The 18,436-nt window shown below is 43.2% G+C and overlaps 1 protein-coding gene across 2 annotated transcripts in view; it reads right to left on the reverse strand.

Moving 5' to 3' along the window:
• Positions 1-18,436, reverse strand: part of ldlrad4b (low density lipoprotein receptor class A domain containing 4b) — a 237,284-nt gene that overhangs the window by 154,743 nt on the left and 64,105 nt on the right. For both annotated transcript variants that reach the window (XM_031868552.1, XM_031868554.1), the window contains exon 2: positions 14,890-15,675. In XM_031868552.1, coding sequence (XP_031724412.1) covers positions 14,890-14,929 — 40 coding nt within the window. In that variant the 5' untranslated portion in view covers positions 14,930-15,675. The remainder of the gene's footprint in view (positions 1-14,889; positions 15,676-18,436) is intronic.

Genomic DNA, 18,436 nt, shown 5'->3' on the forward strand with positions numbered 1-18,436 from the left:
CTTTATTTATTTACACACATATGTATGTATGTGTGTGTATATATGTATATGTATTTCTTTTCGTTTGGTTGTCGTATTGGAGTCCTTAGTCCACACTCCAGATTAGTGGGAGGCGGTAATGCACCCGAAAGCTGTTTGCCAACCGCCAAAAAAAGAAAGAAGAAGAAGAATCAGGCGGCTGAAAACGGTCCGATTTCAACGCAGTTTTTTGTCAACGCCCCTTTCTACGTCCGCCTGCTCTCGTCTGCTTTCCAGGCGAGGCGCAGTTCAACTCGAACGAGCCTAACGAGATGTACACACACTGTGACACATGGGGGAGAGAGGAGGATATAGACAGCAGAGCAGGACTGTTGTAACATTAGTTGTAAAAGTCAAAATCATAGAACGATTTCCAAAAGAGAAGAATGGCCAGAGAGACCAGAGTCATTCGACTCTTACTGGACAGACGCATACAGGTGAATTCTTCCAACACTAAAAATATAATATTGTGGCTTTATCACTTCACCCTGAATGAACTGAATTTAAAGCTGCAGGGCAATTAAGTGAAAACTATTTTTCTAAAATGAATTTTGTTACGTAATTAATTTTTAATCCAGCCGTTATTTTACTTGAAATGAGAAGAACATTTATTTATGCATTTCTATGTATTATTTATAATCCATCCAGTTAAATTTGAAAAATTTGAATAATATTAGTTAAAATATAATTGAATATAATTGTACTTTCTTTGATTTGACAGTTGTTTACTACACAGAGACGTTACTACTACTAGACTTCTTGAATATAGATATATTATAGATATATTATATATATATAGATATATATATAATTTGGGTCGTGGGTCGCGGCTTGCCATTAAGGGGTGATGGTGGGTCCCGCAGCCAGACCAGTTGAGAACCACTGCTCTAAGTAGACCCGGTGAGATTTGGAGTCAGAGACAAACAGCCGGGACAAACTTCAGAGATTCAAACAATGTGGAACAATGTGAAATGTTTCCGTATTTATATATTTGAATCATCTGTCATTATGAAGATGAATGTAGAAATGAGCACATTGAGATTTTTGTGTGATTTAATGAGGATGTTAAAGTAATCAAAAATACTTTCTGGGCAGTGTTAGAGTTAACGCTGGTAGAGATATGCTGATATCAGGCCAATACTACAAATAGCTGGATCGAGTATCGGTGACAGCATATCGTTATTTCAATAAATAACAATTCAGTACATTAATATCTATGTATTTATTTATCACCCAAAGCCCAGGTATTGCCATCGGTATCGGGACTGAAAAAGTCAGATCACTGCATCCTTCGTCTCTGGTAGAGATGAACCGATGCTGATATCTGATATTGGGACGATAGCTGGATCAGATATCGATCTATTCAATTAATTTCTGTGTTTAAATACTATATACATTAAACAATGGAATTTAAATTCCTGTTGAAGTTTTGACCAATTTGTTGCTGTATTAATGAGGGTTACACTTGAATCTTGTTCATTTTCAATAATTTATTCAAGTTTTAAGACATTTCCATGTCGGCTTCCCTGCTGGGCATCCAGCTTATTAAATAAACACCGGTATCGCATATGTACTTCGTATCGCTTTTTACGCAAAGCCCTGGAATCACTACTGATGAAGTGGGACTGAAAAAGTCAGATCGAGGTCATCGGAGCATAAGAGCAGGAACATTTCAGCCGAATGGAGGTCAAATGTTACAAAAGTCAAACCTTTAACGGTCTTATTTTCAGCCAGCTTTCACTGGTGCCTAACCAGCATGCGGGTGCAATCCGTCGTTTCCCCTTCCTGCCTCTGCTCAGAAATACATTTTAACAACCCAATGTTTACTTCAACAGCATGCAATGATTATATTTCTGATTTTTAGAAGGATGACGAGGATCGCTTTCAGGTTTCTCAAATCTGTCTTGTCGGACCAAATCAAATTCCTCGTCTCCTCTTTTCCTGCAAGGCTGAACCCACGTTTGTTTCTGTTCTTTCCGTCTCACATATGAAGGACATTTATTATCGCAAAACATCACATTTTGAGATATATTCATTCAGTCATTAATTCATCATTCTAACACACAGCAGATGTGATTAGGTGAGAACAAGTTGAATATCCTTGACGGGGAGTTAAACCCACGGCTCTGCTGAGTTTATGGCCTCACTCTGCACATTGTGAAGCCTTGAGCTAATACATAATAGGGCTTACATGGATCTACATCCATTCAGATACAAGATGGATGATATCTTTATCGTGATGAAATCACCTGACAGCAATAACGGAGCCGCCTGCCCTCGCCCTACCCCCATTTTCTCTCCGTGCACTCTCCCCCATAACAGACTTATCAACGCGCCCGCTCGTGATGAGAAAAAGAAACTTTGAAAAATGTCGGCTCTGTGTTTTTTTTGCAGCTTAAGGTGCTGCGAGAGCATCGGGGTTAATATTCACTGGTTAGCGTCGACGGCGAGAAACCTCATAAACATGTCCTCAGGTTGCCTGCTCACTGTCAGCTTTAACGCTCTGCCCACGCATACTCCCACACACACACCAGTAAGGTACAGACACACACACACACGCGTGGACCAAACGCATGACACACACTCGCACACGGAGAAATGCCAGTGCGCACACATGCTCGCACACGCACGCCCACATGCTACCTAGCCAACCTAGCGGAGGATCTCAGCAGGCGGGCAGCCCCAGAGCTGAGCCAAAATACCGCCTTAAACTCAGTAACCTCAGCCATCGTATCAACAACTGAATCAGAGCAGATAGGCTGTCTGGCCCCCGGCTGGTTGTTCAGCTAAACAAAATCAAGGGCTGGTTAAATGAGCAGGCAAACACAAATAAAAAGAAGATGTGTCCTTGCACCGCGGAGGAGACAGAAGGTTTGTGTTAAGAAATGGTTGTAAATCACGTTCTGTTGTGTGCCAACATCCTGTTTGTTCAATCATCTGTGGAACGCATTAAAGGCGGATATGTCCCCATAGTTGAGAACTACCTTTACAAAAGTGCACCCAGGCGCCAACCTCCAGTTGTGCGGAGTGAAGCCGATGTGGAAGTGACTTAAAACTTGCATTCTCTCTAATGTCCAGCAGGGGGCGACTCCTCCGGTTGTATAGAAGTCTATGAGAAAATGACTCTACTTCTCTCTTGATTTATTACCTCAGTAAACATTGTAAACATGAGTTTATGGTCTCAAGCTCTAGTTTCAAGTCTTCTTCAATACAGTATGATGTTCATCTAGTAAATGATGGTCCATTTAGAGTCACATAGACCATAAAGCAGGGTATGCTTTAGGGCGGGGCTTACTGTGATTGACGGGTCGCTGCCGCTACCAGAGACGTATACGGCGTCTCTACGTCACTCCCTCGTATTCCAAATATGGTCACTTCTGTTCATCGGTTGCAAAACAGCCAAGATGGCGACGGCGAAATCGCCAAACTCAAGGGTTCAAAACAGCAGTCCAAAAACCCACGATGACTACGTCTACTTCAATACAGTCTATGAGTAACATTAGTTTAAAAAAGAAATTTGTTACCCGAGTATATGAATGAACTGATACTGTGGGTTCTATGTGTAAAAAGTGACGACTCATACCAATAAGTCGATATAAATTGATAGTTCATATATATATATCTACATATATATATATATATATATATATATATATAGTAGTGCTGGGCAAGTTAACGCGTTATTATCGCGTTAACGCATTCATTAATTAACGCCGACAATTATATTATCGCGCGTTAATGCAGTTTTTTATTTATTTATTATTAAGCGACATTTTTAACACAAGAACCAGGCAGCAAGCAGTGAACAGCTGTGTTCGTGTGGCGTCACTTCCTTCTTACCCCCCTGGGTCCAGAACCCCTCCTACACTCCGTCACCTTCGTTCACTCTTGTCTCACAAACACACACACACGCGCGCGCGATCGTCTCGTTACAGATCAAACGTGACTGTTGTGAAGTGGAGCTTCTCGTGAGGACCAAGACACGTCTTGTTTGAACGGAATACTTTACTGTCTGAACTGCAGTATTACAGTGTTACAGTGAACACAACACGCTCTTGCACCTGACATGTGGTTTTCTACTTATCATCAACATTGTTAGCGTCAAGAACACGTACCATTCTACTTCCTGTCTCTTCAAAGTAAAAGCACTTCCGTTTTCATGCTCTTCACAATGAAAGTAAATCATGCAATCAAACAATTTACAACAGTGACAATATTAAAATACATATTGTCGAGTTTTTAAAGTGTTTTGTTTGTAATATGTATAATAAGCATCATTTAGTTATCACTACTGAGAATTTAACAAACATAAAAAAAGAAGTTGATAGGTTTGCAGTTTTCAAGGTGTATATTTCAGGATGGACAGAAGTGCAATGATGTCGTGTGTACAGAATGAACCCTAGGGGCGTGGGGTGGGGTTATTCACTGCAAGGGTACTTCTACTTTTGGTACTTTAAGTATAGATCTTGCTGATTTTACCATACTTGACTTAGGTTTTGAATGCAGGACTTTCACTCGTCGTGGATTGTTTCATCAGTATGGTTTTAGTACTTTTACTGCAGTGAAGGATCTGAATACTTTTTCATCCACTAATTACTTGTAAGTGAGTTTGGCAAACAGTTTACATACAAAGAGTGGTTAGGGTTAGGGGCTCCAGATCCTTGACCGGATAAAGGATCTGGAGCCAGGGTTAAGAACCACTGTTTGTATATTAACTGTTTGTCAAACTCACTTACAAGTAATTAGTGGAGGAAAAATTATTCAGATCCTTCACTACAGTAATAGTACTAATACCATACTGATGAAACTATCCACGGCGAGTATATGTCCTGCATTCGAAACCTTAGTCAATTATGTGAAAAGCAGCTAGATGTACTTAAAGTACCAAAAGTAGAAGCGCCCGTGCAGTAAAATGTACCCTGTCAGTGTTTTACTGTCTGATGTTTTGACAGTAGGGAGCCGGGCATTAGAAGAGTTTGAACCATTTTTTCTTCTTCTTCTGCTTGTTGGTGATCTGGCTCTTAAGATCTTTTTTGGTGGCCTGAAGATCTTCGGTGGCCTGAAGGAGGGAAGGAGGGAATCCGTGTATATTATCCTGTTTATCTCCGTTCTCTGCTCCTCCAGCTGGGCTTGGGATGCCTGGTTTCTTTTGACCATCTGCGTAGCTTCCTCCTCCAATGTTTGAAGAGTAGCTATGTTCTTCAGCTGGTCATGATCGAGGTCCCTGCAGGTTTTTTCCAGGTGTGCCGTGAGGGATGACTGTTCCTGGAAACGGAGATGCTCAGCTTCTAACTGATCTTCAGTCTTTTTCAGAACTGCCAAGATCTTGTTGGTCTCTGCTCTCTGTTCTTCCAGCTGGCCTTCATGGGCTGCCTGGAATCTCTCTAGTGTCTGCTTAGCCTCCTTCTCCATTCTTCCAAAATTAGCTATGGTCTTCAGCTGGGCATGATATATTTCAGAGGCTTTTTTATTCTGGTCTACGAAGGAAGACTTCTCCTCTTGCCATTGTAGTTCTCTATTCTTCAGCTCCTGCTCAGCCTTGATAAAGGCTACTTTGAGCTTACTGCTGACATCTAACTGTTCATCAACTGTAGCCTGACAGAGGTTCTTAAATATCTCCATCTCCTCCTTGGTGGTAGTTTGAACGTGACGCTCAGTCTCCAACAGGTCCTGTGTTTCTTTCAGAGATGCTGCGATCCTGTTCGTCTCCGCTCTCTGTTTGTCTATCTGGGCTTGATAGGAAGCCTTGGATTGAGAGAGAGCCTTGGCTTGAGATAAAGCCTTGGCTTGATGGAGAGACTTCTCCTCTTGCCATTGAAGATGACAATTTTTCAGCTCCTGCTTGGCCTTCTCAAGATCCTCTTTGAGCTTACTGCTGACATCTAACTGTTCATCAACTGTAGCCTGACAGAGGTTCTTAAATACCTCCATCTCCTCCTTGGTGGTAGTTTTAGGCTGAACGTGATGCTCAGTCTCCAGCTTCTTCTGATACTCCTTCACCATCTGTCTTTGCTTTCTTATTCTTTCCATTGCAATTGTCAAATGTGTTTCTGAAACAATTTGATAAGTGCTGTGAAATACTGTATGAGAGTTTTCAATGCAATTGTCAAGTGTGTGTCTTAACCAATTTGATGTCTGCTCTCAAATGTGTGAGGGAATATACAGGGACATATAGGCTTAACATCAAAGGCATAGTATCTGTGATGTCATAAAGAGACCATTCTATCCATGGAGTCCTGGATGGCATCTTTACTATGGATACCAGATTGAATGTTTATCTTTGAATTTATGAATGTAATGATTTCTGATGATCCTTAAAATATGGCAAAGAAATGAAACTATATGTAACCATATATATATATATATATATTAGTGCTGGGCAAGTTAACGCGTTATTATCGCGTTAACGCATTCATTAATTAACGCCGACAATTAGTTTATCGCGCGTTAACACATTTTTTAAATTTATTATTATTATTATTTTTTATTTTTTTATTGAAAGACAAGAGACAATACATAGACATAACAACAAGAGGATGACAAGAACAGTGGGATAAAAGCCAGCAAACATCCGATAGTCAGTTGTGTGTGTGTGTGTGTGTGTGTGTGTGTGTATGTGTGTGTGTGTGTGTGTGTGTGTGTGTGTGAACGTGTGTGTGTATGTCCTTGAGCCTTTTGAGATGGGAAAAAAATAATAATAATAATAATAATTAAAAAACAACAACAAAAAAAACAAAAAAAAACAGGTAAGTATTTTTTATTTATTATTATTGTAACTGCTTCTGGTAGGGGGGCAGAAATAAAGAGAGAAGCTGCAGCAGCTGTTGCTCTCCCTGGAGACTACTGGACATCGCTGCGGTCAACTCAGCAGACACTTACATTTTAGTGCACCTATATGCTGAAATTCACGGTAAACACATTTAAATGGCACAGATCGGGAGCGAGCGAAGGACTTTGAAAGTTAACGGAAACATTAACGTGAGACAACATCCGGTTTCTTCAGACGAACATCCGGTTTTCAGAATAAGATGCCAACAAAGTATGAATTATATTCACATTAAGTATAAAACATGCTACCTGCATCTCGTGAACCAAATGTTATTGCACTTTTGTTCATATAGCAGTACTTTTAAAATAAAAGTGCGCAATACACTACTTTTGAATTCACTATTGAACTTTGCCACAACAACGCGATTAATCGCGATTAATCGCAAAAAATCCATGCGATTAATCGCGATTAAATATTTTAATCGTTGCCCAGCACTAATATATAGGTATTTGAGAAGCGCCTTGAACAAAACTGAACTGCAGCAAAAGAAGATGGAGTGTGAATGAGGTGGCTGGATGGAGGTTCGCTGCTATCAGAGGAATTTAGGGAGTAGAGATTGAAGCATTAACTTGAAGGCTGCTGCAAATTGACAGCAGCTTTAATACTACACTGAGCTGCAACACACACGCCGGCAAACTATCGGCGATACAAACACAAGCGCGGCGCGACCCACATGTGCGCACACACTTCGCAGATGCAAACAGATGTGGTCACAGACAACCACACACACACAGATGATGTGCCTATTTAGGTCAGTGTAAACGTGGGCTGGGTGGATGTCTGACTAACTAGTAAATAAGCTGGATGGGAAGTAAATAAAGGAGACAAAATCAGACAGCAGGCAGCCATGCACAGAGAGACAAGGTAAACACACACACACACACACCCTGCTCAGGCAAGAGTGCATACCACACACCCTTTTGCATCATGAACCTGAAACATTACGGCATAAACATTTACATACTAAAACACACACACACACACACACACACACCGAAGGAGAAATTAGGCGGGTAGGATGACTCATTGTCTAATTTAGTGTGCGTCTGCCATAGACAACAACACGCACACACACATGCACGTCTGGAAGCTTGCAATTATAATGAATAAATATGAATGCACATATGAGCACACATTCACAGACATTCATGCAATTATCGTGTCGTAATTCCTGTTATTATATTGGCCGGACATAAATACACACATGCATCAGCCTGCACGCATGTACACACACACATACATGCACGCACGCTCACACCCACGTCCACATTCAAAGATACCCGCGCACATGTGTAATTATCTTGTCATACATCTTGCAATTATATCAGACAAATGTGGATACACTATCTGCACACACACGCACACACACACACACACACAGACAGACGGAGGTCCTGACCACTAGCTGGTATCATGGAGCAAATCTGCTACAAATGTGTCTTGACCGTCACATTCCGAACCATTAGACAGCAGAAATGTGAATTTTCTTTTCCACTGATTTGATGTAAATCGTCAATATCACTGTGCACCAAAACACATAGCCCCCACATCCATTTCAATTACACCAGTGCTGACACAGAGGACTCACGAAGAACAAAAAAAAACTAAAGAGTTGTATGACAAATGCAACGCAAAGTCATCTGAAAACTGACTGCAAATATGTATACACCGATGCAGCCAGTCTATAAAAAACAATAAATTCTTTCATTAATGTAATAATGTAGTAATTCAGTAACAACTACACCACCTGGTGAGTGCTGCATTTTTACTGTGATTTACCAGCATGAAATGAAAGTGCAGGAGACAACTGCTTATGTTTTGCTTGGGGTTGATGCTACTGTGTTTGATTTGCTGCGAACAAACTCAAATGAATCATTCACCAAGTGCAAGTGTGTAGGACATGAACAATGGTGTATCTGTGGCTGCCAGCAGCTCCCATGAACTTTGCTACATTTTTCTTTGAATTTGTTATCTTTTCGCCTTTGTTTCTGGAGCATGCACGGCCTTTGAAGGAGATACACTCATCGATGTCGGAGAAAGAAGCGAGGGGATTGGATAAAGTGCAGCTGACAATGAGAGGATTACCGCCCAAGGCATATTCAAACCACGCAGCCAGACCAACCGGACCAAGCGCTACTTAGGGCGGTGTGTGGATGAATTTAGGAGACTCACAGCCTGATGAAAGAGGCTGCTCTGAAGTCTGCTGATACATCAGTTGAGACTTCTGTATATCTCGCAGGCTGTGGCTGGGTGGGTATTGTCTTCAGATACCTTTTGGGCTCTTCGCAGGCACCTCTTGCCACCAATATCACTGATGCTCGGTTGATGGGTACCAATGATGTTCTGGGCGGTTTATAATCACCCGCTGTAGAGCCCTTCTGTCCTGGGCCTTGCAAATCTCATGCCAATTTAGTCATTTTCCAGTCAGGAGGCTTTCTATTGCTCCTCTGTAAAGGTGAGCAAGAGCTTGGAACAGAAGTTTTGCCTTCTTAAGTTTCTTTAAAATATACAGGTGTTTATGAGCTTTCTTAACCAGGAAGGAGACGTGTGATGACCATGTGTGGTAGTTGGTGATGCTGATTCCCAGGAACTTAAAATCTGTCCAGTTACATTTATGTAGACGGGGTGTGTCTTCACCTCCTTTTTTCTGAAATCAACAATCAGCTGCATGGTTTTTCTGACTTTGAGCTGTAGGCCGTTCTCTGAGCATCACTCTGCAAGATTGATGATTTTCTCTCTATATGAAGTCTCATCTTTGTTTGTAAGAGAGATGGATGAAACAGGATTCGGACTGGCCGGGCAAAGGGGGATCAGGGTAGTGGTTGTGCCTACATCTTGCAGAGACCTGGCTTGTGGCATCGTGTTCCATTGCGACAGAGCACAGGACTTTAGTGGGATGAGAGGTGGCAGACTCTAAAGGGACATAAAGGGACTACAACTGTTGTGCAACCCAGTGTTGTACAAGGACAACAAATCAACCTTGAACTTTGAAGAACAATTAAAACCTAATAATTTTATCGCTTGATTGTGAATCAGTAACCTCAATCATGCTGGTTAAGAACTCACTCATCTTCCAGCTAATATTCCCACATTATTTGAATGCAGCATCAAACACGTTCACAAAGGGAAGGGGGACGTTTTGGGAATTCTTTGCCAAAAAGGAAAAAATAAAAATAAGTAACACTCTCTGAACCTCTTTCACTGCTGTTTTTTTAAAGCAAACTTGGTTCTATATAATGTGCTCTATTTGTTGAATAGATAGTGTTCTAATGTTAATGTAATGTTATCAATAGCACCTTTATAGGAAAAGGTTTTATTACAACTTTCTTATGTTTCTAGTTTTAGTCATCATATCATCAAAAATGTAAACATTTACTCATTTAATTTCATTCATTGTATATGTAATTTGATAACTTTATTTAATTATATTACTCAGCAGAAAAAGTCAGAACTTTTAAAGACCATGCAGCAAACGCCAGTTCTGAAAAGTGAAGCCAATGCTGAAGTATCTTAAACTTGCATTCTCTTTAATGGCCAGCAGGGGGCGACTCCTCTGGTTTCAAAAAGAAGTCCAATTGTATAGAAGTCTATGAGAAAATGACTCTACTTCTCTCTTGATTTATTACCTCAGTAAACATTGTAAACATGAGTTTATGGTCTCAATCTCTAGTTTCAAGTCTTCTTCAGTACAGCATGATGTTCATTTAGTAAATTATGGTCCATTTAGGGTCAAATAGACCATAAAGCAGAGTATGCTTTAGGGCGGGGTTACTGTGATTAACAGGTTGCTGCCGCAACCAGAGCCGTGTATGGCGTCTCTACGTCACTCCTCCACAGTCCAAATATGGTTACTTCTGTTCACTGGTTGCAAAAAGCCAAGATGGCAATGGCCAGAATCAAAGATGGCAACGGACAAATTTGCCAAACTCAAGGCTTCAAAACGGCAGTCCACAAACCAATGGGTGACGCCATGAAGACTACGTCCACTTCTTATAGACAGTCACAAAAAGTTACACTACTTTATAATACTTGTGACTGAGCATCAGTCAAAATCAAATGCCTTGCAACAACTCCAGAGCTGCCATGGTTTATCAAGCACATGAGAACAAGGTGATTGATGAATGTGGGCTGTCCAGCTAGCGAGACACAACATGTATTCCTCCTCTTTTGGCAAAGGCAAGTTGCCGACCTAAAACCTCAAGCCCCTACATCAAGCTTACATGTCCGGATCAGTCTGTCCAATGAAGACACAATTGTGATATAACAATCGCAACCAACCCCTGACAAGACAGCAAACAAGCCCATGCTCCGAATCGTCCAAGCAATAAAATGTTCCCGTGAATTCCAAATGTTCATTCCAGTCTGGCCCGGTCAGACCAGACGGCGGCACAGCAAAAAAATGTCTAAAGACATACGTGGTGGTGGAAACTCGACATAGTGACATTTTAGGCTCGTAAAGAATGAAGTGCATATAATTTCACAAATGCAGAGACAAGTAAAGAGGTAGATGGACAGATATCCAGTGTGTTTGAGGCCTCCGCCCCAGGCAGCAGGCAGGCAGAGGGGCAGGAGGTCCTCATCTAATAACCCCGAGCTGTCAGTCACTTTATGGATGGGCGAGGGCTCCACATTAGTGCAGCTCAATAAGGATTGACTGTGGTGGGAGACCACAGTGCGAGACGGAGCAGAGGAGGGAGGAGGACGGGCTGACAGACAGAGTGGGATAAATGGAGATGGACAGAAAAAGCTGACCACCTAGGGAGAAGCAGAGTGAGAAAATGTGTCAAATGCAGAAAGGAAAGAGACAAGAGGATGAGAAAGAGAGAGGTAGACTGGGATTGAGACTGACTCTGCAGTATTGTCTCTCTGTTTATCGACTGTCTCGAAGGGGGTGTTAGAAAATGTAGGTGAAGAAAAGTTGACATTGGTTAGATATTTTGTGTTCCTGTTGAAAGGACATTGCTTCTCGTCTTTTCTGAAGAAAACAGATGGCTAGACATGATTATTTTTGCATTGGGCTTTCATGCAGTATCAACCTTTATTCATGACTAACTTCTTTGCTTAATGACACACTGCAATCCAGCACATTTCCTACAAAATCGAACCCAGAGCAGACGCCGCTTGAGTCTACAAAAGATCTCATCTCATTTGTAGACAGTGAGTTTGACATATTATAGTTGTATGTTCTGTCAAGCAAGACGGAGGGAGGCAGCTGGTAGAGGTGCCGCTGCTCCAAGTAAATCTTGAGTTAAGCTAAAAGAGCTACACGGCTGTGGGTTAGGGTGACATTATTTTACTGGCTGTGATCCACTTTGGGTCGCAGAGGATCGAGAGTTCCAAGAAAGTTATTTTTGAATTCTGCCCAAGCTCCACTCAACGCTTTGTAGCACAAAAAGACGTAAATAACGTTTAAAGTTGTTCTGAAACAACTTAACATCCCTAACTTTGTGTCTCATTACTTAGACGAATACAATAAGAGCGGATATAAATCAACGCTTGCACGTGATTGAGGTTACAAGGTTATTTTTGAGCAACCTGGTTTGGGCAGAAGGGGTGAGTCCATGCCCCGGGTCAGGAAGGAAGGTCCCGAGCCGAGGCGTGGGGAGTGGAAAACCTTTGTTATACTCCCAAATGGACACCCAACACAACAAATTGTCGGTATGTGGCGGTCCGTACACACCCTCTGATGACAAAAATTTGACATCACAGAGTCACAAGCGTACTCGCAGAAGCAAAATGTATAACTTCTGCTTAAAGCAGGTCCCTGGAGCCTTTGTCCTTGGTGCCAGTGCAACAGAGGGAGCCTCGAACGTGGAGCGAAATAGTGACGTGGCAATGTCTCCAGTGCAATACCTTGCAGTGAAAAAGAGACGCCGTCTAAAACATGTCACTTGAAATACTACAATCCGAAGCCCGCCTGGATCTTCCCAGAAAGAAGGAGACAAGCTGCATTTTTCTAACTATAGCAGGAAGTTATATTGACTAAGCTGGTGAGTGTCTTCGCAACTAAATTCTCACCTGACTTTGATTTAGAGCTGTCAAAAGACAGACACAAGACTTGGTTATTACCTCAGTAAACATTGTAAACATGAGTTCATGGTCTCAATCTCTAGTTTCAAGACTTCTTCAATACAGCATGATGTTCATTTCGTAAATTATGGTCCATTTAGAGTCAAATAGACCATAAAGCAGAGTATGTTTTAGGGCAGGCTTACTGTGATTGACAGGTTGCTGCCGCTACCAGAGCCGTATACGGCGTCTCTACATCACTCCTCCACATTCCAAATATGGTAACTTCTGTTCATCGATTGCAAAAAAGCCAAGATGGTGACGCCTATAATCCAAGATGGCAACTGCGAAATTGCTGAACTCGAAGCTTCATGTTGGCAGTCCACAAACCAATGGGTGACGTCCTGATGACAACGTCCACTTCTTATAGACAGACGATGAAGCAGCCGAGCCGCGCTGCTCACGCAGGCGGTGTGAGCATTGCAACTTTAAGGGGAAAGAGATGTGATGGGAGTGAAAAATTGTTTTCCAGTGTTGCCAACATGGCCTTGGTCTGTGTCTGTCTGAGCAGTTAGACACTCTGAGAACAAAATACATACGATAACAAGCTCACCATGGAAATCAGTGCGGATTAAAACGCACTGAACACAGGTGCAGATAGACAAACAGGCCCGACAGGACTGAGAGGAAGGCCAGACGTGTGTGTGTGTGTGTGTGTGTATGTGTGTGTGTGTGTGTCTGGGTGAGCTCTGGTCTCTGTGGGGCTGAAGAGGGGAATGAGGTCATCGAGTGGTAGCAAACAAATGTGCCAACATGCAGACGCCGGTGGTCGATAGCTGTTAACGTAGGTTTTGTTTACTGCACGGGGTTCATGTCAGGTAAAACACACACACACACACACACAAGCTCACGCACAGCTGATGAATTATGTAACACGTGAGCTTTGAGAACAGAGAGGAGGCTCCCCTCTGGAGAGATTTCTCCATATCTGCAGTCGTTGACCACACTAATAATAACAGCAGGTTACAGCAACAGATAAGCAAGTGTGTGTGTGTGTGTGTGCGTGCGTGTGTGTAAGGATTTTAAGTGCATTAATCAAATTCTTAGCCACGCCATGCAGCACACACACCCCCACACACACACTGCGTGCCAGCCCCACACGGCCCTATGCTCAGTTTAATCACCCTATAGCAAACAACAGAGAGCAACCACTCAAATGTGAATCTGTCAGTGACTCAGTGCGGTTTCTCCATAAGCTCACAGAGTGAGATGTCTGTCTCAGAGACGGCGTCTTCCTCAGAATGAAGGTTCTGTCTGCCTGTGGTCGTCCACGCGATTGAGCGCGCTTCAGTCAAATCGCTTTGACGGATCAGGAGGCGGGTGGAGGAGGCGTGTTCCTACGCGTGCTCTGGTTAACATTGCCAATGGAAAGCATCACAGCGGGGTACAGCGGCGGATCCGGTGACATGAGACAAGGCTGTTGACTGTTGTCATCACTCACCTTCAAGGGTTGTATTTTCTGCATGAGTCTGTCTGAAGAGGCTGTTTGTTCGTATGATGGAAAAGAGGACGGCTTCATTCTGGAGGAAGCAACTCCCCAAACTGTACCGAGATCGGCTTTCTGTGCTTTGATGCTTTCAATGGTACTCATCCATGCGAATAGACATTTTAATAAAACAAGTTTACTAATACTGCAGGGTGCAGAAATAAAGATATAAGGATTTAAGACCGTATAGTTGTTGGATCCTGGTCAGTGGCTTGGTTATGATTGGCCAGTCTGAGTTTGAGGGGTGGTACTAAGCAAATTGTTAATTAGGCTCAATAAAATGATTCTTTTATATTTGAATGTCCGGCCCCCACGGTGTCTGCTTCGGAAAAAATCCTGCCCCTTGGAACGATGTGGTTGATGACCCCTGTGGTCGATTAATGTCATTATTAAGACGTACCTTTGAGGTTGATGATAAAATGTAATGGCAACCAGGACACACATAAAGACATAAACACAACACACACACGGCATTATCTGTGTTTACCTTTAAAGGCGTTTGTGGCCGGTAAGTCAGTTTCCTGCATACTGCTCCTTCCCGCACTCTGCCAAGCTGCTGCCGATGCTGCGATGGATGCCAACGGACAAACCTCAACCGGTCCGAGCCACGGCCGCTGGGGGGAGGGAGGGTGGCCGAGAGGAAGGGGCGGCGCCTGCCGGTCTCACTGCCATCTTTCTTCATCAACAGTCCATGTGAGAGGGAACGGGAGGCCGCTGTCTGTCGAGCTCCGCAACGGGCGACCGTCGCTTCAGTCACTCTGGAGCTCTGAGAGCGGACCGGTTAACTAGTCCGTGTGATGATTGAACTGTCGTTTCTGCAGAGCAACGTGGTGATGGCCAAAAAGAAAGAGGAGCACTAAAGGAGGGGATGGAGGGGTTTGTGTAGGTTTTGAGACACTGATTCGGGTTAGGAGAGGACGGATGAAGGTGTAGGAAGTTGCAGCGTGGGTGTGGTTGATCCCTATCCTCCCAGCAGCAGTCCTGCAGCCACGGCCTGTAACATGAATTTTTGGCCCTCTCTCACTTTTTACAACGTGTCTTGCTGCAGGCTAATAATCTGTATACCTCTCAGTCTGCCTCTGTCTCCTTCACAGTCAGGTTTGTCTCCTAAACTCTCCTCTAATCAACACGCCGGCTCCTCCGACTCTCCGAGCTCTTTTGCTGGTGGTGGTGGTGGTGGTGGGTTTTCCTCTCTTTCTCCTCTTATGTCTTTTGTCCCGTTGCTGCTGCAGTCCCAGGCTCAGCACGAGTCTCCCTCACACTGGCACCACAGCTGGAGAGAGAGGGAAAAAAAACACAGACAAGAGGGGGAAACTCAATGAATAAAATCACGAGATACCAAAAAAACAACAGGCGAGACGGACATATGGATAGATATGCCCGAGCAAAAGCACGGGACAGGGCTGGTGGCTGGCCTGCAACGACCTGTTGAGAAAGGTGCGCAGAAACACACCGCTCATCCACAACCGCACATAATGCAGAGGGCCGCAGTGTGTCTCAGTTTGGATAGCAGGTGGCTGGCTGGCTGGTTGGCATAGTCCCCTTTAGATCCTCTCTCACCCACTAGGTTCATACATGAAAGGGAAAGTTTGGGTTTTTTTCCCTCAAAGCCAAGTGTTGCCTGTGACCCTATTTCACAGAGCCACATGTCAGCGTGCCACTTTTGAAGTCTGCCTGATAAACAGGGCTGGAGGAGGCTGCGGCTGAGGAAACAACAAAAACTTTATTTACAGTTAAAAAGTGCCAAGTGACGCTTTTTTATTTTTTGTTGTTGACTGGGGAATAGGAATATAATTGAAAAGAGAGGAGGGGGATGGGGGGGATCGGCGGAAAACAGGTTTTTGGTAAAAGGGACTCTTTTTGATGTCGTAGAGAACATACGAGATGAAACGAGGGTGTAGGAGACGTAGATCACATAGAAGGATGGAATGTGGCAGGGAGAGAGAGGCAGATGTGAGGGGGAAAAACAGAGTAAACAAGACAAACATCCTGTAGGAAGAGGAAAAACAAATAAGAGAAGAAAAAAAAAACAACGCGGGACGGGAGAAGGGAGGAAGGGAGGGAGGAAGGGAGGAATTTTTTGGTGTAACAAGAGCAGACAGACGGTAAACAAACACACGCCCTGTCTGAGGTTTTGGAACGGCTCGACAGATCTCAGTCAGCTACTCTTATCTCTGCTGCATTCGCCCGTTCTTATCGAGTCTTATCGCGGTGAGGACACGCGGCAGCTTGTGCCCTGACGAATGGAAAAGCAAAGGCGAGAGCCTGGGCTGCCGTGACACCCTGTTTACCTCATTTTGTGCCCTACCCATGAGTCATCATGTTGTCTGCTCCTGACCAATCCATAGCAGTCTGTTTAAAGTCCGTGGTGTATGAAATGGATTGAAATGATTTTCTTCTTTTTTTTTGGGGGGGGGGGGGGGGCTCAAGGAGAGGAGAAATTTAAGGAAAGGACATGAGATGAAAGAAAAGGAAGTCCAGGAGAGAAAAGGAGAAGAAAGGAGAGGAAAGGGAACAAGAGGAGAGGAGGCTACCACACTAATCGATTTCAGCGTTGGAGCAGAATTGTCACAGATTAAAGCTTGTGTTTGATATTGAGAGGAATCCGCGCAGAGATAAGTTTGACGATGCAGCAGTTTTTTGGTGCTATCAGGGCCGTCTATCTTCAAAGAGTCGCGTCATGAACTGAGTCTGTTCTACGAGTGACTTCACTTCCGTAAACTGAGTTTGGATGCTGAGCTATATCTGAAGAAACTCTGCATTTGGTGCTTGGGAACCTCAGGGTTCTGTTAGTGTTGATATCAGTTGTACTGTACAGTTGCAATGTGAGACATGAAAATGACAATGGACTTCCCCGTCGAGGGTCCCCAACATTATTGTCCGATGACGACATTCTTCAAACGTTGCTTTAAAAGAACAGTTCATCCCCAAATCAAAAATGACATGCTACATACAGACCTTGTTGTGAGCAGCTACAAGTAGGAACCATTATCTTTCAACCATAGTCTGTATATATAAAACTGCTCACAACACAGTCTGTGGATTATCTTGAGGAACTGGGTCATGATTTCTGGTTTATGTGGAGCTTTTTTTTTTAGGCGCTTTGAGCTCCACAAACTGGGTGCCACCATAATCCCATCATATTGTAGAGAAGGCAGACATCTCCTCAGTCGATTTCTCCAAAAATAGGCAACTCACACCAAAACAATGTAGACTGAAATATGTATTTTGAATTTTGGGGTGAACTCTCCTTCCTGTCTTTTCTAGTCAGGTCTGTTTGATTTGATACATTTTTGGGATAAATTGACAGTTTCTTCAATGGAGTCTGGGACATTCAGAGAGAACATGAATAAATGAACCAAGCAGGGCTTTGTTTAGATTGTTATAACTGTTTTACGCTCTGTGATAATGCATGACTTAGATAAACGGGTATGACAAGGATGCTTCTGCCCAACACATAGAATAACATTAGCTAACGTTAGCTAAAACCGTGTAAGTCATCAAATATGGAGAAACACGTTTGGGGAAAGCAATATATTCAGGTTTTTAGGAGTAGGAGATATAAAAAAAAATCCTATGTTAATATTGGCATATCAATACATAGAGTGACGTTAGTACATGTTAGTTAGTACATGTTAGTGCAGGATAATAACCAGGCAGGTACCCATGTCATCACATTGATGCAAAGATCAAAATCCAGTGTTAGCGCAGTCCTGCTCACTGTAACAGTGCCCACTAGAGTTCAGTGCAATCAGAGGAATTAAAGGGATGGCTGCTGCACTGCAGTATACAAATGATACTGCTGCCCCCCCCAGGACCAATCTAGAAACCACTAGGAACTCTTTCGAGGTGTGACCTCACGTGGCACTTCTGGCTGCAAAATTGGAGACAGCCAAAAACCAACATGGTGACACCCAAATGCCGAACTGGAGGCTTCAAAACCTTGGTCGGCTGACGCCACGGTGACTCTACGTCCACTTCTCATATACGGTCTATGATTACATACCTATGGACCAGCTGCCACACAACTGGAG

The sequence above is a fragment of the Anarrhichthys ocellatus genome, unplaced genomic scaffold, assembly GCF_004355925.1.
Source record: "Anarrhichthys ocellatus isolate YVR2014 unplaced genomic scaffold, GSC_Weel_1.0 scaffold43, whole genome shotgun sequence".
Classification (NCBI taxonomy): Eukaryota; Metazoa; Chordata; class Actinopteri; order Perciformes; family Anarhichadidae; genus Anarrhichthys; species Anarrhichthys ocellatus.